General features: G+C 37.4%; 2 protein-coding genes across 2 annotated transcripts; both read right to left on the bottom strand.

The window, feature by feature from the left end:
- Positions 1 to 347: 347 nt before the first annotated feature.
- On the bottom strand, positions 348 to 10,096 carry LOC115428146 (sodium-dependent neutral amino acid transporter B(0)AT1-like). Its single transcript, XM_030146993.1, has 12 exons — positions 9,886 to 10,096; positions 8,578 to 8,718; positions 8,356 to 8,493; positions 8,100 to 8,281; positions 5,613 to 5,723; positions 5,421 to 5,533; positions 5,186 to 5,314; positions 3,586 to 3,742; positions 1,097 to 1,301; positions 859 to 1,018; positions 582 to 744; positions 348 to 491 (listed from the first exon to the last, which is right to left on the bottom strand). Exons 1-12 carry the CDS (start codon positions 10,082 to 10,084, stop codon positions 348 to 350), a joined length of 1,842 nt encoding a protein of 613 aa, XP_030002853.1. The 5' UTR covers positions 10,085 to 10,096.
- Positions 10,097 to 10,883: 787 nt separating this feature from the next.
- LOC115428943 (sodium-dependent neutral amino acid transporter B(0)AT1-like) lies at positions 10,884 to 23,063 on the bottom strand. Its single transcript, XM_030148207.1, has 12 exons — positions 22,862 to 23,063; positions 20,765 to 20,905; positions 20,551 to 20,688; positions 17,216 to 17,397; positions 17,018 to 17,128; positions 15,566 to 15,678; positions 15,342 to 15,470; positions 15,092 to 15,248; positions 14,813 to 15,017; positions 13,056 to 13,215; positions 12,305 to 12,467; positions 10,884 to 11,093 (listed from the first exon to the last, which is right to left on the bottom strand). Exons 1-12 carry the CDS (start codon positions 23,061 to 23,063, stop codon positions 10,884 to 10,886), a joined length of 1,911 nt encoding a protein of 636 aa, XP_030004067.1.
- Positions 23,064 to 27,490: the final 4,427 nt, after the last annotated feature.

The raw sequence follows: 27,490 nt of genomic DNA, 5'->3' as shown, positions 1-27,490 counted from the left end.
CAATAAATCAACAAGACAAAACTATTCAACTCATGTCCTCCCTCTACCTCCAGACACATGACGTACACAGCAGTTCATAGCTGATTTCCTAAATGAGTTTTCTTACTATTTCTTAACAGTTTGATGTATTGATGGTGATCATTTAAACAAAACTTGGCTATTTATCTTGTGTATATGATACAGCCGATGTCACTGCTCATTGGTTTTCCATAAGTGTGAAGTCTCCCTCTAGTGGGCGCTTTGCTGCTTTGCATCTTCAGTCTAAACATTTGCACTTTGTGTGTTAGAATCAGACACACTAACAAAGATAAAACATCCCATAAATGTCTTTACAATTTATTCTGGATTCATCTTGTTTTCTTGCAGCTAACAAAGATCAGTCTACATAAAGCGTACACTGGTATTGTCAGACTGGGAACTCCTGCCAAAAGAAAGATGATTATGTTGATCCATGATGGATAAGGAACTGATGACAGTGATGGAAACTCCTCCTGTCAACGACAGAGGTAAAATTACTCATTTTATTTTTTATGTTTCGGCTTTACAAAATGTGGGTATCAAGTGTTGGGTTCAGTGCTTACAGAGTCAGGATCCCAGACCAAATGTGTCAGCTCTTCCTGCGCTTGAGTCACCAGATAAAACACTAAGATGACCAGTATAATCAGAGGACTGATGACCCTCCATGTGACCTGCCAGAAGATGTTGGGTTTACGTCCGATCATAAACCTGATGTCTTCATTGAACCTGTCACATAACAAGAATAGGAATTTTTCAGTGCAGTGTGAAGAGAGGATGAACGAAAGCCCCCAATCTCCATCCATCTCGGATCATTAAATGGCACAGTGAAACATTACTAACCTGTCTGCACCGTAAATGTAAACAACAGCTATCATCTCAACTAATCCAATGGCCAGAAGTGGAACAGATCCAGCAAAGTCATCAAAAAGAGTTACCCAGTAAATCCCAGATTGCAGCGCAAACAGTAGGGTAAGGATGAAGGAGACAATACATGTTATTCCTGTGAAACAAAACAAAGAACAGCATTTGTTGTAGACGCCAGAGACATTTGGATGAAACTGATCTGAAGCTGAGTTACCCATGACTGCTTCATGAGGCCATTTTTTAGGGAAAACACCCAGGTCTTTTAATGGAACCACCACTCCTTCCATGCTTCCAAAAAGCGTTGAAAGACCCAAACAGAGAAGCATGGCAAAAAACAGTACAGCCCAGGCTGGGGACCCAGGCATCTTAGTGATGGCTTCAGTGAACACAATGAAGGCCAGACCCGTTCCCTCCACTCCCTGGAAGAACATGCAAGACACATTTAAGTTTCCAGCCCCCACTGGACCCAAAGCGGTGGAGACTGTTCTCTGGAATGACAAATCACACTTCTCTGTCTGATAATCCAATGGACAAGTCTGGGTTGGACATTTGTCAGGAAAATGATACTTGCCTGACTACATTGTACCAATTGTAAAAGTTTGATGAAGGGGGTTATTATGGAATGGGGATGTTCCTCAGGGGTTGGGCTTGGCCCTTGAGTTCCAGTGAAAGGAACTCTTAATGCTTCAGTATACAAGAACATTTTGAACAATTTCATGCTCCCAGCTTTGTGAGTTAGGGTTAGAACAGTTTGGGGATGGCCCCTTCCTGTTTCAACATGACTGTGCACCAGTGCACAAAGCAAGGTCTGTGAAGACATGGATGAGTCAGCTTGTTATGGAGTCCCAATCTCAACATGACAAAACACCTTTGGGGTGAATTAGAGCTGAGACTGCAAGCCTGGCCCTCTCATCCAACATCATTGCCTGACTTCACAAATGTGCCTCAAGAGGAATGGTCAAAAATTCCCATAAATGCACTCCTAAATTTTGTAGAATAACTTCCTAGAAGATTTGAAGCTGTTATAGCTGCAAAGGGTGGGCCAACTCCATAATACACCCTCTGGATTAACCTATAAAGACCCAATGCGATGTTTATGGCAGCTCTCAAATGCATTTGTCTCTCTACTTAACCTGTCTTAAGTCATTTATCACCATTTATTATGACATTATCCTCTGTATTTTGCATTTTTTTCAGTGAAAATCAAGTATTTTCCTGTATCTAATTTAGTGATCATGTAGATGTTCATAAAAGGTCAGATTAAAGTTGAGGGTTATTATATCAGAAAAAGAGAAAAATGAAGCAAAAGTGACTTTTTCAGCAAAATATATGACTAACTTAACATAAACCAGGTGTCTCCATCCACTGTCATTGACCTAACTCCATGGGTTTTACTGGTGAATCAAGGGTGTAGAACACAGGTGTCAAACATGTGGCCCGGGGGCCAAATCCAGCCTGCCAAAGGGTCCAATCTGGCCCGCAGGATGAAATTTGTGAAATGCAAAAATTACACTGATGATATTAACAATCAGTGGTGTCAAAATCATTTTAATTCAGGTTCCACATATAGACACATACAGTCCAATTAGATTTCAAGTGGGTCAGAACCAGTAAAATATTATCATAATAATCTATGAATAATGACAACCCCAAATTTTCTCTATGTTTTTTTGGTGTAAAAAAGTAAAATTACCTGAAAATGTTTACATTACCGAACTATACTTTTACAAAAAATCGGAATAACCTGAACAAATATGAACAAATGGAAATGTCTTAAGAAAGCAAATGCAATTTTACCAATATTCTGCCTGTTACTAAATGTTTTGTGCGATTCTAAAGTACATGTGTAAATGATAAACTGATAAGCCGAGGCATAACATTGTTAAAATTGCACTTTTTTTTCTTAAGACAATTCGAGTTGTTCATGTTATTCAGATTTTTACGGGAACTTTGTAGATGTAAACCTGATCATAATATAATTTTACTTTTTTTACTGTTATTATTTTACTGGTCCGGCCCAGTGGAGATCAAATTTGGCTGAAAGTGGCCCCTGAAATAAAATGAGTTTGACACCCCGGTGTAGAAGATGATGGTATTTCCATTTTCATTACGGAGCCTCTGAATGTCCAAATGTGTCATATAGGATGACCATGAAAAGATGATGAACTGTACTTTACAACAATTATTTCAACATATCGATAAGTTTAGTGGTTCAGAAGTTATTGAACATTTGAATTCAATAGACGATTTTGATCCCTGGTGGATATTAGGGTCTTTATGGGTTAAGAATGGGATGTCAGTCAAGTTTATATAGTAAAGGCAGATGTTCCAACACTTTTGGCAATGTAGTGTAGCATGGATATTCACCGGAAGAGTCCTATATGTGTCAGAAGAGCAACGTATGAAAAGGTGATGAGATGGATGACATTCATGATAGCCACAGTAAGGATCATTCTTTTGTCTTCCGGCACTTATCTGTGATGAACCTGCCCTTCACATCATGTCACTGAATTAAAGTAAAGAACAGATTTTGCTTGTCCCATGCAAATGCACTGCATGAAACACAGATAAGGAGGGTTAATTTCCAAATCACCAGCAGTCTACAGGTATGAAAACAGTTTAATTGGTAAGAAGTAGAAACTAGGAGCTAAGAACAGTATAAAGAATGGATCAGAGGTAGTAAACACTGACTGACATAGATACCTCACTGAGAAGTTTGTGCATGTTGCAGATCTCAATATCCAGTTGAAGAATGGTATCTGGATGGCTGCTGTTGAGACGATTAAAGGCTTCGTCATAGTTGCTTGTAGTTATGTTGCCTTCAGGGAGCTCAAATGTATTTAATAAAGTCCTGATGTTCCTGTGGCAAAAACATGTCATATATCAGTGACTATGCAATGATGAAAGCTGACATTTTGTACCCTGTGAATTCAGACATGCATGTTATTCTGTGTAATCCAACATTATTGAGAAAGTAGAAAACATCATTACCAGGGGTGTTACAGTACATAAAAATTGGTTTGATATGTACCATGGTTTTTGGAATAAGGGTCATGGCACAGTGAAACACAGTAAAATGTTGAAAAAGCAACAAAAATCCCAAATGCAAAATCCTTAGTTTCTTTTCATTTATTTGGAACAAAGAGTAGTGTTTGTGTTGTATTGAATTTTGTTGACATTAGTTCACTGTATTTCTAAGCTAATGGTAGCTACCTCTGCATGTCTTTGCAGCATTAGAGGAGGAAATGAGTAGCACTGACAGTGAATGCTAGGATTTTTGCAGAATCTGGCCTCGAAACAATGCATTTTAATTGTTCTTGTGGATGTAGGCTACTGAGACCGTTGTTAGCTAATTTAACATCAACAAACAAACTCCTAAAACAAAACATATAACATAAATTTCACTTAGGCACATGCAAATCTTCAACCTTGCAGTTTGTATACTTGCTTAAACAGTAAATGCTTATTTACTTAATGTGATTATAATGCTATCACTAACACTATGCATTTTTATTATTATATTATAATTTTAATGGCTTAACACTAGAACCACCATGAGCTCATTTTGATTTCTAGCACCTATTAAAATGCTTAGAACTGTCTGAATTAAAAAACATGTCTCCCAGTCAATAACTTTTCCCACATCCCTTGTATTTCACCTAGAGGGATGGATAAAATAACTGATAAATCATAAATATGAGCACAATCAACTGCAGGTTTTGCACAGTTAATGTCCCTTTAAATGTTCTTTGTGTAAGCTTTGCATAGAGAGTAAGTTTGTGTTGTGGTTGAATCTTGTTAACAGTTCACTGGATTTCTAAGCTAATAGTACTGCTTCTAACAAGTGGTGCGAGGCACAACAAACCCCCCTCTTGCATGTATTGTAGCTTATTTTGGCATGAATCCAGCTGATGTCATCATGTCTATGCATGTGCTGATGTCAGCATATCAATAGCCCCTATATATGTGCCAAGTTTGAAGTAAATTGAAACAAAAGCGATGTTTTTTTTAGACATATAAAATTTTGTCCATTATGAGTAAATGGGAGAAAAAACAGATTTAAACAAACTCATTAAACATTTGAACTTTGACCTACTTTTCCCAACATGTAATCACACCTATTCTGGGTCACTGGCAATCTATAACCCAATTTGGTATGAATTCAACCAATAGTTTTGCTGCTAGAGTGTTAACAAACAAACAAACCAATCCAAAAACAATACCCCTTGCCTCCCCTTCGGGGGACGGGGCAATAAACAATTAGAAGAAGTCACAGTTGTGGTATTAACAGTAGCCTACTCACTCACTGATACAGGCATCATATTTCTCTGTGGCCCTGAAGCCAATGATGGTGTAGGTGACTGCAGCAGCATAGACAGAGGTGACGGCAGTTACAGCAGACAGGATCACTGCATCTTGCATGCAGTTGTTACTGGGGATGAAATATAGACACGTGTATTTGGTATTAAAAGGGCTACAGTGTGCTTTACTGTCAAATGACCAAAACACCATATCATATCTAAAAGTAGGTCTCTTACTGAACAGAGTTGTAGCTTGAGAAGGAAATGAGACCTCCCCATGCCAAACCAAAGGAATAAAAGACCTGGGCCCCTGCATCCAGCCATGTGGCTGGATTTATTAACTCATTCAACTGCAAGGAAGAGCCATACACTGTAATGGTACTGTAGGTTATGGGAATGACACTCTTTGTATAGAGATTCCAAACTTACATCTGGTGTGAACAGGAACTTTATTCCACTCAGGGAGCCTCTAAGAGTCAATCCTCGGATCAAGAAGATGGCCAGCACAATGTAAGGCAGGATGGCTGTGACATACACTGCCTGACAGGACAAAGCAAACAAAAAATATAAACGTTACATACAGTACATTGAATGACAAATGACCATAGAGCGCAATTCAAGGATAACTCATGTGATCATGTCCAGGTCACAATATCTACAAACAATTGTGTAACAGCCAAATTTCTGTAACGTCTTGTCTGTATTGTCATTTCCCAAAAAGTGATGATGCAAGGATGATGAAGAAGGCTCCACTAACACCATCTTGATTGTGTAAAAAGATTTTATAAAAAAACTACGGCATCAAACAAGCCCCATGGACAACCTGGAGAGCATTCGGTCAATGTGAATGTCTGGGGTTTATGTAAAATATCTTTGGACATCTGGTTAAACAAAGAAAGGATATTGGTGTGACAAAAGAGGATATCTGGCATATCTAAAAAGGATTCCTGGTTTGACCAAAAAGGTTATCTGGTTTCCCCAGCCTAGAAAGCAAACATACATTAGTCCCTCGGGTACATCTAAACATACATCAGATACTTCAGTATTTACTTTTATTCTACGATCATGATTGGATGGTTTGTGAGACTATGGCATTAACCACCTATAAAATGTAATATAAGTGCCCAGTATCTTAAGTTGTTTCACTGTAACCTGAAAAATAAACTCCTCTTCCACAGAGAAATTTGGGGAAGACTAAAACTATAGTCATTGTTTTGTCTGAACTGCACCAATGAAAACGCAATGAGCTGCGTAATGTCATAAAATCAAAAGCCAGAAAGTGTTTTGGTCAAAATGTCATGCATAATTGTATTAAAACTCCAGCTACCTTTGAACTATTGACATATGCTGTCGTGTTTCACTGAAAACAGTAATGTCAGTTCTGCAAATGTGGCAAACAGGCCATGTACTGCAATTCAACACTGGTGAACTTCATTAAACATTTACTTAACAAAATCCTTTGGCACTCTTTATGCTATAACATCTCAACCACAACAACAGTAGAGCTGTCTGTCAGGATGAAGAAGCCTGCAGTATCAAATACACCTAACAGCTCACCATCTGTAACAGCATCCTACCTTCAGTCATAGTAGGCAGGTCCTGGTTTATGCGTTACTTTAACCCATAAAGACTCAAACAGCTACTGGCAACTAAAACCAGCTACTGATCTAAAATGTTTAACACCTCTTGATCCACTAATCCTATAAATACTTGTAAACAATTGGTTTAAAATACCGTTATTCATCATTTCATGGTCATCAGATATGACCCAGTTGGATGTTAAGAGGCTCTGTAGTGAACGTGGAAACACTGTCATCTTCTACAACACTGATTCACCAGTAAAACCCATGGAGTTGGATCAGTAATTGTGGATGGAGACATTTGGTTTATGTCCAGTCAGTGATCGGTTTTGTTGAAAAAGTCACATTTTCTTCAGTTTTCTGTTTCTGATATTTTGACAGTCAACTTTAATCTGAGCTTTTATGAACATCTAACATAGTCAGTAAATTAAATATGGAAAAATACCTGATTTACGCTGAAAAAATGCAAAAAACAGGATAATATTATAATAAATGGATTCTGATTGGGAGGAGGATTCTGTAGAATTGACTTAGAGTCTGGTTTTGACCAACTCTATATATAAAATGTCAAGAGATAACTTTCTTGTGATCTGGCGCTATATAAATAAAATTTGATTGATTGAGTGATTTAATTGGTTTTCCCCTGTAAGTCGCTTTGGAAAAAAGCGTCTGCCAAATGCGTAAACATAAACATAAACATAAATGGTGATAAATCAGTTAATAAAGGTTAAATAGTGAGGAAAAAAATCATTTGGGAATTGCCACAGAAATAGCACTGGGTCTTTATGGGTTAAAACTGTAGATAGATAGATAGATAGATAGATAGATAGATAGATAGATAGATAGATAGATAGATAGATAGATAGATAGATAGATAGATAGATAGATAGATAGATAGATAGATAGATAGATAGATAGATAGATAGATAGATAGATAGATAGATAGGGAAATTTACAGATTCCAGCAGTATCCACAAATTTCAAAAACAACAGTAGTGAAGCACAATAGTAAGAACACAATCGTAAAAAGAAAAAACTTTAACTTTCCACAAGGAGTCAATGCAAACGGAGACTGTGGTGCTTAGAGTCAGTGCAATGAATGAGTCTGTGCAAAGGATAAAGTGCAATGTAAACAATGCAATGTAAAGCGTGTAAGTCCTACAGTCCAGGGGCATGAGTAGTGCTCATACATACTGTCATTTAATAAGGGAGTTAAATAAAATACATCATCTGACCAGCTGTCACAAGAAATTAGCATCAGAGACTAAAAGTTGCACATTTTGGCATTTCTGTTTTGGTTTTGTATTTTCAGAACAACTGGTTAGGGCTGACAAACCTTTCCTGAAGTGCTGATCCCCCTTATGCAGCAAATACAGATGACAGTCCAGGCAGCCAAAAGACAAAGTATGATGGGCCAGTGGAGACCTCCAGAGTCAGCTATAGAGGCTGAACTATTCAGAGTCACTCTGTAAAAATAGTAATCCATAGTGGAGCTCTGTTGACACTCTGGTACATAACCTGTAGAGGACACAAAGAAGCTGCTGTACATGTGTCAATCATGTTTACAGTTTGGAATATTATTATGTATTTACCAGTCCTGTTTTCATTGAGAGGACACTGGGTCCAAGGCAGGGGGTCTTGAAAGGAATTGAAGAGATACCACATGATCCAAGCTATTATGGTGTTGTAGTACAGTGTGATCAAATAGGACACCAGCATAGAGGCAATACCTGAGGAACAACATTATTAGGTGTGATCACAGTACTGAAGCTATAGTGCTAAGTGTTTTAGCTCTTCTTAGAACTTTGACTCACCTATACCAGTCAGATAGGGGTTGATGGCCCTCCACACACCCACGCTGCCTTTCCTGATGCGCTGGCCAATGGCAAACTCCATTAATAGGAGAGGCATTCCTTCCAGAACCAGTAGGATCAGGAAGGGAATCAAAAAGGCACCTAGAACAAGTATATATGAGTTATCTTATAGTTTTTTTCCCCCTGACACACAACTATGAATATACCTTAATGAGTCTCATATTTGTGGTTGTGACACATAATAAGTTGTTTTCATTTGTGATTGCAGGATTTCTGTGTGTTGTGGTTTTTTGGGAGTTATTGGTGGTAATTAAAGATCTATGATTCTGTGTCTGTATCATGTGGAAATGTTATAGTATTAATTTCCATGTAACTGTAGCAAACAAAGGGTAGCTCTTTGCTGATCCATTGTAAAGTACAAGAGGGCTTTTAACTTTATAGTGGTTTTAAATGTACTGGTTTAACCGTTCTAGTTAACAAGTTACAGAAAAACCACAAGCATTACTTTTATATGCTTGCCTTAGAATTCTGTACAATCTCCTGTAGTTTGACTCCTGACTCTACATGCCAGCTGCTCTCTTTATTTTGTTAAATGAAGTCCGGTCAGTTTTATTTCTGAAACTGAAAATCAAACATTTGCTTCAAGGGACAGTACCTTTTGTACAACCCCCCTTCCTTAAACATGTACGTATGATGCAAAAGTTTAGCCGTTACTGAGAAAAAGCCCCTATAGTTTGACAATCATTCATAAAAACCTCAAGCCACAAATGGGTGATGTATTAAACAACTTGGAGTAAACTCGCTTACCATGAGAGAAAATACTGTTTTCCCGCAAGTAAGAAAATAAGAAACCATTCCAGCTTTCAAGACTTGAATCAAATTGAACCAAGAGGCAGCTGGATGATCATAAGTTGATAAATAAAACCATGCCAGTTGCATTTTTGCACCAGGAGTGGCATAAAACACCTCTGACACACTTTTGAAGTGTTCCAAAGTTAGAACATTGTGTTGTGCAAAATTAATTTCTATGTATTATGTGATATTATTTTTATTTGGAATGTGTGAAATGTAGGTTTTTAGAATAAACAAGATATTCATTTTAACATTAATAATGTCAAAACTATAGATGCCACTCCTGTAAATACCTATGGAGCCCCAGAAGGGACATGAAGAAAATAAAAACTATTGCGTTATAATGCAATACTTTTGTGTTATAATGCAAATATTTTTGTTTTCTTCATGTCCCTTCCGGGGCTCTGTAAATACCCATACATAAGTCATCTATTGTTTTTTTCCACTTCATCTTACCTCCTCCATGACTCTGACACAAATAAGGGAATCGCCAGACATTTCCAAGCCCGATACAAAACCCCACACAGGTTAAGATGTACTGTGCTTTGTTGTCCCACTTTGGTCTATCGTCCACCTCCTCTTTCTCCATTCTGTCCAAATCCTCATGGTTAGGGATCCGTTGATCCAGTCCTGGGTTAGGAAGCACCAGCTTCATGGGGATGTAGTTAGTGAGTTCTGCAGCAGAGAAGGAGCCTCAGCCGTAGGTGAAGCATAAAGTGGTAGATTAACAATGCTGTAATCAAGTTATGGTCGTCTTTATTATCAGTCACAGCCTACAGATTAGCAAAAGTAAACTTTGCACTTTTGACTTTTAACAATGTATTTGTATTCAAGAAGTCCACGTTCTATCTTTTATGAGGAACAGACTGAAACTGTGGGATTACAAAAGTTAACATTTAATTTCGATTAGGTTGTTTTTTTAAATTACTATGAGCCAATTTTCAATCCCTCCTTACCACCACCCCCACCCCCCACCCCCCCAAAAAAAAGAATCATGACAGTGATATTAGAAATAATTTGTTTATTTTTTATAGCAGAGTACTTGGAAGAAAAAAAATAGAATTATTAACCAATCATAGCATTAAATCTATGCATGTGAAAATGTCAAAGAAATTGAGTTACAAACAGTTGCCAAAGCAGGAATTAGCTTTACACAGCAGCTTCAGCAAAATATTAAGATTAAACATTATTAGGCACAATACAATAAATGCATTGATACACAACATACACTGATTTGTGAAACAGAGCAAACTAACATAACATCAGTATGACACATGTCAGTTATTTTTCCCTTCAGATAAAAAAGTGCCAGGTCAACCCAAAATATTTTATTAAATATTTATTTTTACAGTGTAGTGTAATATTTATAATTATAGTACAAAGTATGATGAAGAAAAAAAGCATCAAGAATAATATATAAACAACTGGTTTTAAATATTCCTATTAATAATGAGTTAAAACTTAATTTTGTCGCTCATTTGTATTTTGGCAGAGATTGATTCCACTGAGTCGCCGCTGTGGTCGTTGTGCTTGCAGCATTTCTTTTGGATGAACTTGAAGATTGCGACCACTGGAATGGATAAACTGGGAAATCCAGCCAAGATGAAGATGATGACGTAGATCCAGGGAGGATATTCACGGTTTTCGAGGGTGGGAAAACTCTCCTGTGACATGAGTACAAAAAAAGGTAAATTTCCTACACGTATCTTTTTATTGTATCACCCTAATCTACTCTCTGCTGTCTTTAATTGCACCTGATTCCGCAAATTGCTTTGAGAATGTCAGAGAAGGGGGGATTTATCTTGACTTTTACTACTTTGAACACAGGAAACAGGTTACAATGTAGGTTCTAATAGTTTTGGATTTTTTGTTTTAGTTTAGTTTTATTTAGTTTTGACTTTTTTTCTTTTATTCAGTCAGTTTTAATTAGTTTTTAAAGCAGGTTTGCTAGTTTTTATTAGTTTTCATTTTTTTTCTAAATGCTTTGTTTTAGTTCAGTTTTAGTATTAGTTTTTTCACATCTTTTATTTTTCTTGCCATTGTATTCAAGGCAATCCCATGCAGTACTCTGCTGCTTTCTCCCTACTTTAGTCTCCATGTTACCAGGCAGAGTGTGGACAAGAAGCCAACAGTCTGTTGCAAGAAGTGACGGACTGTGAAGTGCCGTATGGTGCTGCCAGCTAAAATTACTCAAGCGAAATAAATTAATATCATATAAATCTGACATTGACAGAGGCGAAAACAAAGGGAATTTTATCCATAATTTTTATACATTTTAGTTAGTTAATTCAGTTTTAGTTAGTTATTGTTTTTTTTCTTTTAATTACTACCCTCGGCCACACTGGGTAATGGGCTCTATGCACAGCCTGTCTTTTATTATTGGACACACTGATTAACCCAGGTGTGCCTGATTAATCAGTAGTCACGACAAGAAATAGCAGACACACCTGGATTAATCAGTGTGTCCATTAATGAAAGACAGGAGATAAAGAACCCGCCTGAAGTTCAGGAAGTAGTGGGGCTGTGCATAGAGCCCATTGTGCAAAAACTGTGGCATGCACCAGCAGTTCTCAACCGCGGGGGGGCAGCAGATAGTCAACAGCAATGATAAGGTGAGGGGAGCTCACGTTCAATGTCTCACAACTTTATCAACCTGTCCTCTACATACAGGTCTGTCACGTTACTTGGAGGGTTATGTATTAAGGTCCAGATTGAGGACGGAGTGAGATCTGAGTGAGCGGGGGGTAGGGGTGGGGGCACATCATCCGTCTGTCTGCATGTGCAAAAACTTTGGCGTGGAGGGTTTTTAATTGCATGCACGCTATGTTAGTTTTTATTTATTTCAGTTACTGACAACCTTGGTTACAATACTCACCGACTCGGAATCCCAGACCAGATAGGTGAGGCTTTTGGTGACTTGGGTTACGAAGTAGAAAATCAGGATGAAAATCATAATGAGTGGACTTATCACTCTCCATGTCGCCTGCCAGAAAATATTGGGCCTGTGGCCGACCATAAACTCAATGTCCTTGTTAAATCTGTGAGGGGGCAATAAGAAAAAAGAGTTAAGAGTCAGCAGAATGTATAAAAACATAAAACGTGACCTTGTACCTTTATTACTTACAGTAAATATATATCTCTTATGGCTGTTACTTAATGTTCAGTGTGTTGGACATTTTATGAACTTATCAGGAGCATAGACAGCATTATTGAGAGAAACATCACAAGTTCTTCTTGTCTACATTCCTCATTATCTTGCAACCAGCGACTCTGCACTTCTTTATCTTGTATAGAGGGAATGACTAATAGATTTTTCCCTCTCCAAGGTCAGAATGTAGCTTTGTTCTAATTACCATACTTTCCAGACTATTAGCCACACCTGACTATAAGCCGCACCCACCCTGTCTCTAACTTCTCACCATCGATTCATTGATGCCAAGCTTACATGCAGCAGCTCTATTTCCTTCTTCGACAGCTGGATCGATCGTTAGCCCGGAAAACATAAATTAGCCGCATCACTTTTGAGCGTGTGGAAAAAAGTAGCGGCTTATTGACCGGGAAATTACGTTAGATTAATATTCACCACAGGCTGCATTGAGTATTTTACACCATCACTGCAGACTCACCTATCTATACCATAGATGTAGATAACAGCAACCATTTCACAGAATCCAATGACCAGAAGAGGGATAGACCCGGCAAAGTTGTCAAAAAGTGCCAACCAGTAGTTTCCAGAACGGAGAGCAAATATGAGCCCAAGACCAAATGAGACCAGGCAAGTCAGACCTGAAAACACAAATCAGGTATTAAGATCCAATGCCAATATAACAAGAGTAAAGTATTGTCATTGTGTGTTTGTGCAAACCACAGATATTATACCAACATCTTAGTACTAATCCATTTGTCTTTTTTATGCTTTGCAACAAAATGTTTTCTGAGAAAAATATCAGTGATTAAAAAACTACTGCATTATATTATGTAGATACCTCGAAGATGATTGATTACATGACTTGTAACACCAATGGATTTGGAATATTTAACTCTTAAAGACCTAGAGCTATTTTTATGGTCACTTCCAGGTACGTTTTTCTTGTACATTTACTCTTTTCTAACTGATTATCCTCCATATTTTTCAGAGAAAATCAGGTATTTTCTAATATTAAATTTAGTGGTGCTGTATATGCTCATAAAAACTTGAAGGTTAGTATATCAAACCAGAGAAAACTGGAGCATAAGTGAATTTTTCAGCAAAATATATCATTAACTAACTACTAAAACAAGTATTGACATCCAGTGCCATTCATGAAACTACATGGGTTTACTGGTTAATCAATATTTGCAAAGATGATGGTGTTTGTATGTTCATTACAGAGCCCCTGAATGTCCATCTGATGTTGATGAAAAGCTGAGAAACTGCATTTTACATACATTTGCATGTATTGATTGATATAGTGGATCAAAAGTTGTTAAATTTTTTAGATCAGTAGATGCTTTTGGTTCCCAGTAGCTGTTTATGCCTGTGAGGGTTAATATGGGTTCTCTGAACCTGTTTTTTGGTCTGAAGAAGAGCAACGTTGCTCAAAATGTGATAGCAGACATAAACCCTAACAGATGTGTTATATTAGTGTGCAGATTTTTTGCTGTTTTAGTTGTGTTATTCTGTTTTATTATTTAGTTTATAACTTTTTTTTTTACTACAGGGATGTACATGTCTTAGTGGTCTGATTAAAACATGACACAATTTAATACACATCTGTCTAGTTTTTCCCATCTATGGTTTGCACAATTGTTCAATAGCAACATTTTATTCTGGCAAATACAGAATGAAGTGGTGGTTTATTTTTAATCCAGAAAGACCCAAACATCCACCAGTGACCAAAATCATCTACTGTTTAAAACCTGTTGAGCCACTAATTCCATCAATACATGTAAATAATTGGTGTAAAGTACAGTTTGTCATCTTTTCATGGTCATCAGATATGACCCATTTGGACGTTCGGAGGCTCCGTAGTGAACGTGGAAACACCGTCATCTTCTACAAACGTTGATTCACCAGTAAAACCCATGGAGTTGGATCAATGACAATAGATGGAGACACTTGGTTTATGTTCATTTAACGATATATTTTACTACAAATGTCCCTTTTTCTTCAGTTTTCTGTATTTTTCATATAATAACCCTCAACTTTAATCTGAGCTTTTATGAACATCTACATGACCAATAAATTAAATATAGGAAAATACCTGATTTTACATAAAAATGCAAAATACTAAGCATATTATTATAATAAAATCACTTAAGAAATGTTAGTAATGGAGAAAAATTCATTTGAGAACTGCCACCAAAGTCGCATTAAGTCTTTATGAGTTAAAGGAAATTTTACCACAGAAGATTTCTTTAGGCCAAGTTTTGGGCAAAATATTGAGGTCCTGCAGAGGAACCACCACTCCCTCAATGTTCCCAAACATAGTTGAGAGGCCAAGGCAGAAAAGCATGATGAAGAAGAGGACGGCCCAGAGAGGAGAGATGGGCATCTTGATGATGGCCTCAGTAAACACGATGAAGGCCAGACCTGTCCCCTCCACGCCCTGAAGGAGTATACCACATATGTCAGCTTTGTCCAATCACTGAACAACAGTAGTAACAAACATAATCTACTGACCTGGCTGAGGTACACCTGCATGTCACAGGTCTTTAAATCCAACCCCAGTATGATATCAGGATTTGTCTGGTTGTAGTGGTTCAGCATGTCTTCATAGTTGCTGTCTGTGATGTTCTTTTCAGGTAGATTGAAGGCATTCATCAGCTTAATTATGTTGCTGTAAAAACAATTGAAATTCATAAAATGAACATAGGGTTCTGCAGCAAGATCTCATTTTTATTGCCCCACCTGAGAACAATCTCAAACTCACTCTGACATGCAGGCGTCAAAGTTTTGGGTAGCCCTGAACCCGATGATGGAGTAGATAACAGTGGCTGAGTACACTGAAGTGCAGCCGTTGATGATGGAGATGAGAACAGCATCCATCTCACAGTTGTTGCTAAAAGAAAGTGATGGAGATGGGAGATTACTATGTCAGAAGAACCACTGAACAAGAGGTTTTTGTATGACAGACAAGCTGAGGCAGGTACTCACTGTACAGAGTTATAGCTGGAGAAGGAGATGAGACCTCCAAAAGCTAAAGAGAAGGAGTAGAACACCTGAGCACCTGCATCCAACCATGTCGCTGGATTCATTAATTCATTCACCTAAAAGAAAATAGATGATAACAAATTCAGTAACACTGAGATTAAGCGTTTTACATCTTTTATTCATATTCTGAATACTGAATCCCTCACAATTGTTAATAAATAATGTGAATGATGCTGCACAAGAGGATTATACTATCGTCTGAAGTCTTTTTTTCTCGAACGATAAAGAAGGAGTAATAACAGTAGCTTATAACGACTGGCTGTTACGTCGGCATCATAAACTACTAAAAATGTTTTGGCATGCTATTTATAATTTATTGGCAGTAAAGATAATTGTGTAACACCACTGGAGGCCATTAGAGTATACTGTCTCTTGAAACTGCTGCTTCAATTTGACATCAACTTAAAAAATATCAATTTATTTGTAGAAATGTGAATTTACTTATTTTTCTGGTATTCTGGTTTGTTTGCTTTATTTGAATTATGTGATAAGTGAATTTTAGCTTCTGCTTAATGAAATATTTTCCCCTAAGAAGCTGAACTGAGGTGTTCCACAGGGGTTACCTATGTTAAATTGTACTAAGTTGCCTGTTAGTATAATTTAGTCAACATTAGCTTTAACTTGATAGTCCATTATGTGCTCTAGGAATTGGTCTGCTTATTGTGTTCCATGTACGTATCATTACAATTATCAAACATAACTGTATGTGTTAACATTTACCAAGTTAATGGAATTATTTGGTAGTTTGTAGCAGGGTAATAGTTAATTGTTTGGCTGGCGTTTTCAGCAAGTTAGTAATAATATTAGCTTTGTTAGCTTAAGCATCACCATTCTCTACCACTACCTGCTGGTCTGAATAGGTAATTTTTGGCTCCAAAAGGCTAAGATGGAGATAGTAATGTAGGTCCGTAAGCAGGTACAGTAGTACACAAATCAATGGTTCCCATCTTTTCAACAATCTTCAGTTTTTACTTTACTAAATGCAATTATTCATTTCTCTTCTGTAATCGATTGTACTGATGAAATTTCTGGTTGTACATTCCAGTTAAAGCTGAAAGTTTGAATGAAAAAAAAAAAAAAAAACATACTGTAAATCAAGGATTAAACCCACTTTTCTGCTCTCTGGGATCATGGGAGATTTGGGCAGTATAGTTTTCAGGTGGGTCAAATATATGATCGGCAGGTGCAGTTACATGTTAGTGTTCAGATTCATCAGACATGTCTGTACTTAGAAAGTGACTTTTCTTTTCCACAGTGGCATAAAATGGCTTCAGATCATCTAGATTTGTCATTGGTCTTTTGATTTGGACACAGAGGAAAGAGCTGGAGGAGGAAGGTGTGTATTTCCACTTATTTTGGCTCCTGTAGTTTTTAAGTGAAATGTTTAGTGCTTACATCTGGTGTGAAGAGGAACTTGATTCCTTCTACGGAGCCTTTCAGAGTGAGTCCTCTGATGAGGAAGATGGTGAGGACAAGGTATGGTAGAGTAGATGTGATATACACAGCCTGGAAAAGGAGACCAGTTAGCCCAAGACAAACCTGTATATTGAAACAACATATTTAGAGGTCAATACTTGAATGTGACTTTCAGACCTTGCCGGTGGTCTCGATTCCTCGAATGCAGCAGACGTATAGCACAGTCCAGGCCGCCACCAGAGCCATGACCATCCACCACTGCAGACCTCCAGCATCATCGATAGCAGTTGATGTGTTCAGGGTCTCTCTGTACCAGAAGTAGTCCACGGTACTGCTCCGAGCACACTCATCAACCACACCTACAGGGGGCAGAGTCTGTTACTGCTGTACACAGACATATCTACAGTATCTGGCTCATTAAACAGAGACAGGATGTTTTACAATGATTACATAATGTACATTTCCAGATGTTTATACAGGCTTTTTTGAGTTTAATTTTCAATGATCCAGATTTATTTATTTATTCGGGTATTTATTTCTTTGACATATGCAGTTTTTACCACTGTCAATGGACTCCATGCACAACCCACTAATTCCTGAACTTCAGGTGGGTCCTTTATTTCCTGTCTTTCATTATTGGACACACTGATTAATCCAGGTATGTCTGCTACTTCTTGTTGTGACTACTGATTAAGCAGGCACACCTGATTAAATTTAAAATTTTAAAAATTGTACTGATATATGTATGAATGTATATGTATGATATATGTATGATATATGTATGAATGTTTCCCATTCATAATAAAACCCAGAATTGCAATATTTTGCCATGTGTTCATGGTGACAGTTAGATTCTGCTTGGGGACACCAAAGGCACCTTATAGTGATATTGACCAGTACTGTATAGTAACAAAGTAATAATACTTCACCCCTGTACTCAAGTAGGTTTCAGGAGACTTTGAACTTTACTGAGTATTTTTTATACTGTTTACTTTCACTTTTACTTCACTGCATTTCCTCACACAATTACATACTTCTACTGCGATACATTTTTAATGCACAGTATCTTTACAAAAATTAATTAAAGGAAATTTGGTGGTTTTACCGCTGAGACTAGCAGCGACTGCAACAAAGTCAGGAAGCTGATTTGTCTTTGGGCCAAATCGCGTAATGAACAAATGCAAACGACAGTCCACTCTCAACATGTCGGTTATCTGTTGATGTGAGGGAGAGTTGAATGAAGCTATGAAAAAAACACAGGTTGGTATTATGTCAACAATTTAGGCCAGTGTTTTTCAATATTGGGGTCACAACCCCATGTTGGGTCACCTGGAATTTAAATGGGGTCACCTGAAATTTCAAGTAATTGATTAAAAAAAAAAAAAAAGACTAATAAAAAATCTTTTTTAATGATTCAGTATATATTTTGTTATAATTTAAACACCACACACTTTTCCTAATAAAAATCAAGTTCAAATAAAATGCAGCATATAATATCTGATAGATCATATCTTGATAGACCTGATCATGTGACCACGTGCGTTTCTGTACCTCAACCTGCCTGGGCACTGTCACAATCAAAAAACCAGACTGAACAGAGAATGAAAAGATTTCTTCCCCAGCCTAAGACATCGCCAAGATAAACTGAGAAGCAGACACCAAAAAGGTGCATTATATACATTATATAGCCTAAATGTTGTCTAAAATTAGCATTTATTTGCAACATAGTACAGTAAACTATTACATGATCAAAAACAAAGTAATTTTAGCAAAAACATGTCTCCGTTTGGAATGTCTGGGGTCACCAGAAATTGGTGATGTTAAAATGGGGTCACGAGTCAAAAAAGGTTGGGAACCACTGGTTTAGACTTTGGATTCCTTGCTTACGAAGTGTAATGTAGCCTCCATGTTTTGAAGTGCCACATAAGCGTCATAATTTTCTTTTCTTTTTCTGTTTTCAAAATTCTGACATAACAGCTGTAGCCAGCACCTGTTTAGGTTTCTGAAACCTTGTTTTTGTAGGCATCGTTTTTAATATTTTGATTGCTTGTGCTTTATTTTACCATTTTTTAAAATCCTGGATAAACTTTATATTTATATTCAGTATTCTGACTGCCTTGGGTGTTACTAACATTTACTTGTACTTTTGCTTTTATTACTTGAGTACATTTAATTACTTGATATATTTAAGTACAGTAAATACTAGATACTTCAAGACTTTGACTTTAGACTTGACTTTAAACTCAACATCCTCGACTTTAAACTCAACATCCTCTTCACCTTGTATACTGCCGATTTCCAACACAACTCAGGATACTGCCATATGCAGAAGTACTCTGATGACACAACAGTTGTGGCATGTACCAAGGGGAATGAGGAGGGGGAATACAGGAGACTGGTGAGTGACTTTGTAGGGTGGTGCCAGAAGAACCAGCTGCTCTTAAATGCATCAAAAACTAAGGAGATGATGCTGGACTTCAGGCGCAAGCCCCTCACCCCACTCCCTGTTTACATCGAGGGGGAGGCGGTCGAAATGGTACCCTCCTACAAATACCTTGGCCTGATAATAGACAATAAACTGGACTGGTCTCTGAACACTGAACACATTTATAAGAAGAGTCAGAGCAGGCTCTACTTCCTGCGCAGGCTGGCATCATTTAACATCTGCACCAAGCTACTACAGATGTTTTATAAATCTGTAGTGGCTAGTGTTGTTTTTTACGCTGTGACCTGCTGGGGGCGTAGTGGCAGCAAGAAGAACATCCAGCACTTGAATAAGATCATTAAGAAGGCGGGCTCTGTGGTAGGCCTGAAGCTGGACTCCGCAGAAGAAGTGACAGAGCAGAGAACCCTGTCCAGACTGAGGGCAATCATGCATAATGGCAACCACCTATTATGCCGTGTCCTAAGCCAGCAGAGGAGCACCTTTAGCAACAGACTGCGTTCACTGAGCTGCTCCACCACTAGATATGCAAAGTCGTTTGATCCTTGTGCAATATGACTATATAACTCTTTAAGTGAGAGGGGAGGTGGGAGGAGACGGGAGGAGGAGCAGCTGAGTGGGGATGTACAGTATAGGAGGTAAAAGCTCAGGAACACTTCTGTCATCGGGTGGGTTTCTTTGATTTAATGTTTTTATACTTTTATGCTTTTATGTTTTTATGTGACAGGTAGAAAACACATCTTGTCTTTTAAGTCTACCTCTTTTTAATCTAAGTTATTCACAGTTACTTGTACTCTGATTTATTTATCTATCTATCTATCTATCTATCTATCTATCTATCTATCTATCTATCTATCTATCTATCTATCTATCTATCTATCTATCTATCTATCTATCTATCTATCTATCTATCTATCTATCTATCTATCTATCCATCGTTCAATTGTCCAGTTTTCTGATCAAATCAAATATAACTGGTATGGATATTAATCGGCTGTCAGCTTTTCCTACTCTAAGCTATCATTATAAATCTTCTTTTTAGTGTTTCAGCAGAGGAGGCATAGAGTACCTGTCCTGTTAGCGTTTAGAGGACATTGACTCCAGGGCAGAGGATTCTGGAATGAGTTGAAGAGGTACCACATGATCCAAGCCATGATGGTGTTGTAGTACATGCCCACCAAAAATGACACAAACAGGGACGCAATACCTGTAACAGATGAAAACACTGAGTTTTTAAGGCACTGATTTAAAGTATTATAACATCCAAATGTGCTGTCACCTACCGACTCCTGTCAGGTAGGGGTTGATTGATCTCCACACTCCCACGCTGCCTTTCCTCAGGCGCTGGCCGATAGCAAACTCCAGGTGCAGCAGCGGGATTCCCTCCAGGACCAGGAGGATGAGAAACGGGATCATAAACGCTCCTGAAATTGCACCATTCACATTGTTATAATGAGTTAAATTCACATCATTTAGCTCTTTAATGGCTGTAAGCAAATAGTCAGCAGCCCGCTTCATCCACAAAAACCTTTCCATAAAGACACTCATAAACTGTAAAAAGCCCTGGATGTGTTTAATAACCCACACTAAATGTTAGAAAAACCAACAAATAAGGCTTACACGGTCATTTGTTCCACCGCAGCTTTTGAAAAACACAAAAACAAGTAGATAGTTCAATTTCTCGTCTTGCTGTTTGATCCTCTGGCTACAATTTTTTATTGCAGATGAACAACCTTCAATAGTGTGTTTTTAAATATATGAAAAACACTAGAATTCTGTTATTTCTATGGTTATTATAGAAAAATGGTATAGAGGTCATAGGTTCTCAAACTTATTCACACCAAGGAGCACTTTATTATAAAAAAAAATAAAAATTCACAAACCACCTCACCAACCCACCCTTAAAAAACCCTTTTAAACAGCCTATATTACAATATTATTATATTTTGTATATTACAAATTAAGTCTGCAAATGGTGCTGACAGCTCGATGCTGACAGAATGTCTTTGAACCTTGTTGCTCACATTGGTTGTCGTTTCTCTAGCTTTTCTCTTCAGTAACCAATCCATTGTCGTATTTTAGAAGTGTTAAAGTCACTCTTCATTTCATTTCACTCTTTGTTTCTGATTAGTTAGCTCTTCTACTTCATTTCCACCACAATTCTCAAGTTACAAGAGGTCTTTGATATGACAGTAGGCAACCCAGGTAACCAAACTGTATAGATAGTGACACAAAATGTGGGTTTGCGTAGACAAATTCATTAGAAGTCTACTCTTAGGCTTATTTAGGCTACATTTGATTCACTTTTAATTTGGAAAACAATTATCTGTACTCGTAACTTTGCTTTGAAAGTCAGATGAGGGAGATGAGAGAAACAGTGATATAAATTTGACTTTTTTTTTTTACATCCTCCTCCAGACCACATGGGGGTTCTGGTCTGCAGACCACATGTTGAGAATCACTGCTTTAGATCATTAGGACTCTCACAGAAAAGAAGCAAAGGAATCGTAAAAAGACCCTTATTGATAGATTGGTTGAAGTACAGTGTGTCCACAGTCTCTTTGCAATTAAAAAATGTATTACAAATGCAACTGATGAGGTATGTTACTCAGATTTCTTCTATGAACTCAGTTTTTAATCAAATAGCAGGATCATGTGCAATCGAATCATTGGTCCATTTTTCTTCAGTGAGAGATCAATTATTGCAAATGCTTCCTTTGACCGTTGGATTGAATTTGTGGCACCACAACTGACCTTCAACCAGCCATCATTTTCCAGGTAGATAATGCACCACCACATTTGGGACTGCATGTTGGTGGGTACCTAAATCAGACATTTCCAGACCGGTGGATTGAAAGGGATGGCCCAACTCCCTGGACACCTCATTCACCAGATGTCACTCCCCTGGATTTCTTTCTTTGTGGTTATGTTCAAGATATCACATATCAAACAAAGATAAAGGGATATCAACGACCTGAAACAAAAAGCTCATTGATGCCATTGACACCATTGAGGAAGCTATGCTACAACCAACATGGAAAGAAATCCAGAACCATCTGGATGTGCTTCGCGCAACTAATAGTGTCCATATAGAGGTGAATTAAATGAGGCAAAAAAAAAAAAAACCTTCAATATCTACTTTACAATTTTTAACAATTTCCACAGATTCACCTACTCATTTGCTTTAGTAATAAATTTCTTAAATTGCAAAGAGACTTTATGGACACCCTGTATTTTCTTCTAATTTAAATCCCCTAAATGGGTCAAAAAAGGGTGTTTTTTATTATTTTTGGCTAAAGTGAGAGTTTAAATTCCATCTAATGCTTCATATATACTGCTCATTTGCTGACAGATAAATAATTGTCTATATGTCAACTTACCTCCTCCATGGCTTTGACATAAGTAAGGAAACCTCCACACGTTGCCTAGTCCCACACAGAAGCCCACACAGGTGAGCAGATACTGGGCTTTGTTGTCCCACTGGGGCCTGTCTCCGGCCTCCTCCTTTTCCATCCTCTCCAGGTCTCCATGAGAGGGGATCCTGTTGTCCAGCCCTGGGTTTGGAAACTTCGGCCACTTCATGGCGCTTTCCCTTAATTTATTTCTACTGGATGCAGAGAAGAAACCGTTAGCTGCTCAGTGTCTCTGTAAATAACCTGTGTGTTGCTTCTGTCTAAAATCAGAGGCTTCTTCTTTTCCTGTCACTGATTCTCTGTTATCTATCTCTCTCAGTTCTCTATACTGTGACTCCAGGGAAGGGGCACAGAGGTATCTACTGTGACCTATGGTACCATGACTGTAGTTATCTGTTGCTTATTAAAGTTATGTCAGCAGGTTTAAACGGAAAAAGGTGCAGCTGTTTTGATAATGGTTAATTTATCACACAAGGGGCCATTTTCAACATTTTTACATGAAGGTTTTTTTTTTTAATATTCATGAGTTTGTGAGAAAATATAACATGAAGACAGACTAACATGAAAATGATCCAAAAAAGAATTCTTAAAAGTAAATAATTAATAAGAACCCATTTTAAAACAGTAAATGTTTAAACATGACTAAGAACACACTACATAACATTTAAAAGCTACAAACTCCAGTTTGCTTTAACAAAACGAAGAACAGAACGCTGTACAGTAAAAGTAATGCATTTCCCACTACAGCTTATCTTGATAATGATGAGGACATTCCTTTATGAGTCCTTGTGAAATTAAATTGTTTTATGGCATCGGGACCTGCTGGTCTCCAAATGCAATGATAATCCACATTTTCAGGTATGAGATTAGATGTTAATAAATTTACTAATTTATTACATCATTGGGAGTAAATATCTGTATCTCAGAGTAAAAGGCAGTGTTTTTCTTTTTCTCTAGCGAAACTGTTAAACAGTTCAGAGTGAGTATTTATCTTATCGGTGTTCCTATCAAATACAATAATTAACCAGAAAAAGCCTGTTGTCTGCATTTACACAGTGGTGTATATGGAGTCTATGGCTGCAATAAGAAGAGTTATTTTTAGAATGTCCATAAAACTGTCTGTGTCTGTGAACAACATGTACATCAGGCTCTAAATAATGAATCTTAAGTTGCACTATTTCTTGTCATGTCTCAACATAAATTTTTATTCTTGTACTAAATTAGGGCATTAAGTAAAGTTTCAGAACCATCTTTTTACCTGCATAAACTCACTGAGTTTCACAACTGCAGCTTATCCAGAGCTCAATACCCAACTTATGAACTCATCTGCCCTGGTGTAACTTCACTGTATATTTTAAAATATTATTAAGGCAAGGCAAGGCAGATTTATTTGTATAGCACAATTCATACACGGGGCAATTCACAGTGCTTTACAAAAATGGAAAAGAGACAGGTTAAAAACACACAATTACAATTAAAACATAATCAATAAAGCATAAATAATAATCAATTAAAACAAAGTAAAAGAGCAGAGTGCAGATAGAACCTTTTCAGTTGTTCTATGCACAGTTGAACAGAGCTGTTTTCATTCTGGACTTAAACATTGTCAGAGTAGAGGTCTGTCTCATATCATCAGGAAGACTGTTCCAGAGTTTAGCTGCATAGAACTGAAACGCAGCTTTACCCTGTTTAGTCCTGACTCTGGGCACCAGCAGAAGACCAGTCCCTGAGGTTCTTAGGGTCCGAGATGGTTCATATGAGCCCAACATGTCACAGATGTACTTAATTAAAAGAACTGTACTCGTGTACTCTTGTACTTTACAATGTGTGCCTTTCACCCACTCTTGGAGTTCAGTGTCTTTCTCAAGGACACTTCAACATGTGGACAGGGATCAAACCACCAACCTTCTGGTTTGTGGATGACATGGGTGTACTCCCTATAAGCCAACCCAAAACTTTAAAAGGTTTAAAAGGTTAGGAACATCCTACAGTAAAGTTTCTGCTTTAGCCAAATGAATAACCCCCTAGTTAAGTGGATATTAACCCTTTCATGCATAGTGGTCACTACAGTGGACAGGTGTTCAAAGCTGTTCTCTTGTATATTTATGGATTTTGTTGTTTTATTTCCATATCAGCCAATGCAGTGGATACACTTATGCATCATCCAATACACTGTAATTCACACCATTACTCTAAATTTGACAAACCTGATCTGCACTAACATGTTTGAGTGTAAAAAAAAAATGCTGTTTGTTATTGGACTGCGAATAACTGTTTTGTTTTTTTTAACAAAATTTTTTTGTTTTTTTTTTGCATATTATCTCCATGCAGGTATGTTAAAATGTAAGAAAACATCAGATTAGCGGCATTAAACATGTTTTTATTTCATAAATTTCATGCACTATATCAGTAAGTACATGTTTCACTGCTCATTTAGCTGAGTGGACATTTCTGTAACTCCATGAAAAATAGGTTTATAATTTTTGTCTTTTTTTTTCATGCCTTAATGGAATAAAAACACTCAGGAAAAAATATCTTGATTAAGGACCGCATAATTCATGCATGAAAGGGTTAAAATGTGAGAAAACATCAGATTAGTAGCATTAAAAATGTTTTTATTTCATAGTTTTCCACACAGTATATCAATAAATACATGTTTCTTTGCTTCAAAAATTGAACGCATGGTGTCCAGCTGAGTGGAAGTTTTTGGAACTTCATGAAAAATAGATTCATAAAATAATTTTCAATCATCTTGTTTTTGTCATGTTTAAAGAGGAATAAAAGTACTCATGAAAAAAAAATCTTGATTACAGTTCTCATAATTCATGCATGAAAGGGGTAAAGAGGCTATATGTAATATTTCTACTTTCAAATGTTATAGAATGCCCTAAAATTATCCTTAGAGTGTTTAGAATAAAGAGCCATGAACTTCTGCCACAAAAGTCAGTATACTGGATTGTAGAGATATGCACTGAATCTGTTCATACCAGCGGACCATTGGATTTATGTGACCACTAGAGGGAGTAGTGAGTCACTCTACTGGTCTCCCACAGTGAGGAAAAATTACCACCGCTGGGCCTTTCACCAAAGAGTAAGAAAGTGATGAGATGGGATGAGAACCACTAAGAAACAACTTTTAGATTCATAGAAAGTGACACAGCTCTAAATGAAAAGAATGGAGTTTGATGCTGAAATCACAGTGTTTCTTCTACATGGGTGAGTTTGATTATGAGGCTTAAAGATCTGAAGTTATTATGTGATAGTATTATGTTCGCTAAGTTTGCTGTTTATTGATCCATGCGTCAGACTAAACTGTGACAGTTCTGACTTTATCTGGGATGATTCCAAACAGGTCTTTGGTGCAGCTATTGACAACTTAATCTGTACAGAGGAGATAATTTGTGGTTTTACTGTGGCTGTTTTATGTCTAACTATAGACTATAAAATATGAAGTCACGCAGCAGGTGACGATAAGACACAGTGTTACTGTGATCGAGTGTCAAAATAACAGTATAGGGGAAGAAAAGTTGATAACATAATACAGTTGTGCGTCATCAATGAACTTTACACTTTATTCACTGAGTGTCACTGTCTGTGCCAAATAATGCCAAAGTAAAGGGCTGGGTCTGCCATACTCCCAACCTAAAACTAACACTAAAGGGACGGATGGTGATGCTGTGGCAGCAGGATGTGGCTGTCGAGGAAGGGCTCTACTGCTGTGGCTTCACGGCTTTGCTTCCTCTGGCCAACCAAATTGCATCAGGTTAATGCTAAACAGAAGAATAGGAAGTCGGGGTGTGTACATGATGGAAAAAAAAAAGAAAAAAATTGAGTGATTTAGTGCAGCCCAAAATGCTACAGTACTACATACATCACACAATTAAACAATTTACTGAAAAGACTCATTGTCAGGGTAGAACTTTTTTTATTTTACAAAGACACAAATAATCTCACAGATTATCTGTTAGTTCACATAATTTTTATTAATACATCAAAAGTTTTGTTTTTCTAAAACTTTAATTTCAAACCAAATATTAGCAGATATGAATGAAAGGAAACAGTCACAGTGTCATCACATCAAATAATAAAAGACAGTTGTATTGCACCACCCCTATGTGAAAAGTACCGTTATAGTTTTTGACTTGCTCCCTGCTGTGTAGATTATATCAGAAGGTTGTGTACATCTAGTGACTGTATTTACATGCACACTCGTATCCTGGTTATGAGGCTGATGCTTTTATTCAAAATGTCCCAAGTATGATAGTTTATTTATTCCCTTTTTTCATTTCTGATACGAAACTTCATATCACCATTGATCCAGAAATGAGATGCTTCAGTTGCAGCTGGCATGTTTGTGTTTCTGTTACTTCTTTTTACTGGGGGGGGGGGGCTTAATATCAAATTCCACATTAACCCTGATTTTCTGATGCAACAAGATGTTCTAAGCACTCCTGTGTAATTTTTTTTTTTAAATTTCGTCCAAAACCCCCCCCCCGCCCTGAAAATTACTTTTTTAACTCTGAAAATCGCAACTTTCCCAGCTTCTCCACTCTTTTGTCCAGTGCAGTGTATAAATACGTTCATGATGGGCCATTT

This window comes from Sphaeramia orbicularis, chromosome 11, assembly GCF_902148855.1.
Source record: "Sphaeramia orbicularis chromosome 11, fSphaOr1.1, whole genome shotgun sequence".
Classification (NCBI taxonomy): Eukaryota; Metazoa; Chordata; class Actinopteri; order Kurtiformes; family Apogonidae; genus Sphaeramia; species Sphaeramia orbicularis.
The sequence above is the reverse complement of the archived record's forward strand: the minus strand, read 5'-3'. Positions and strand labels throughout refer to the sequence as shown.

What these genes read in the sequence shown, in the direction of transcription:
- LOC115428146 (XM_030146993.1), bottom strand. Translation starts at nt 10,084, where the DNA reads ATGAAGCTGGTGCTTCCTAACCCAGGACTGGATCAACGGATCCCTAAC. An exon ending in TGCACAAACTTCTCAGTGAG is followed by an intron (nt 1,302 to 3,585) that starts GTATCTATGTCA and finishes ATGTTCTTCCAG; the next exon opens with GGAGTGGAGGGAACGGGTCT. An exon ending in GCCTCATGAAGCAGTCATGG is followed by an intron (nt 1,019 to 1,096) that starts GTAACTCAGCTT and finishes TTTGTTTCACAG; the next exon opens with GAATAACATGTATTGTCTCC.
- LOC115428943 (XM_030148207.1), bottom strand. Translation starts at nt 23,063, where the DNA reads ATGAAGTGGCCGAAGTTTCCAAACCCAGGGCTGGACAACAGGATCCCC. An exon ending in AGTTCCTCTTCACACCAGAT is followed by an intron (nt 15,679 to 17,017) that starts GTAAGCACTAAA and finishes ATTTTCTTTTAG; the next exon opens with GTGAATGAATTAATGAATCC. An exon ending in TACATCTATGGTATAGATAG is followed by an intron (nt 12,468 to 13,055) that starts GTGAGTCTGCAG and finishes GCCCCCTCACAG; the next exon opens with ATTTAACAAGGACATTGAGT.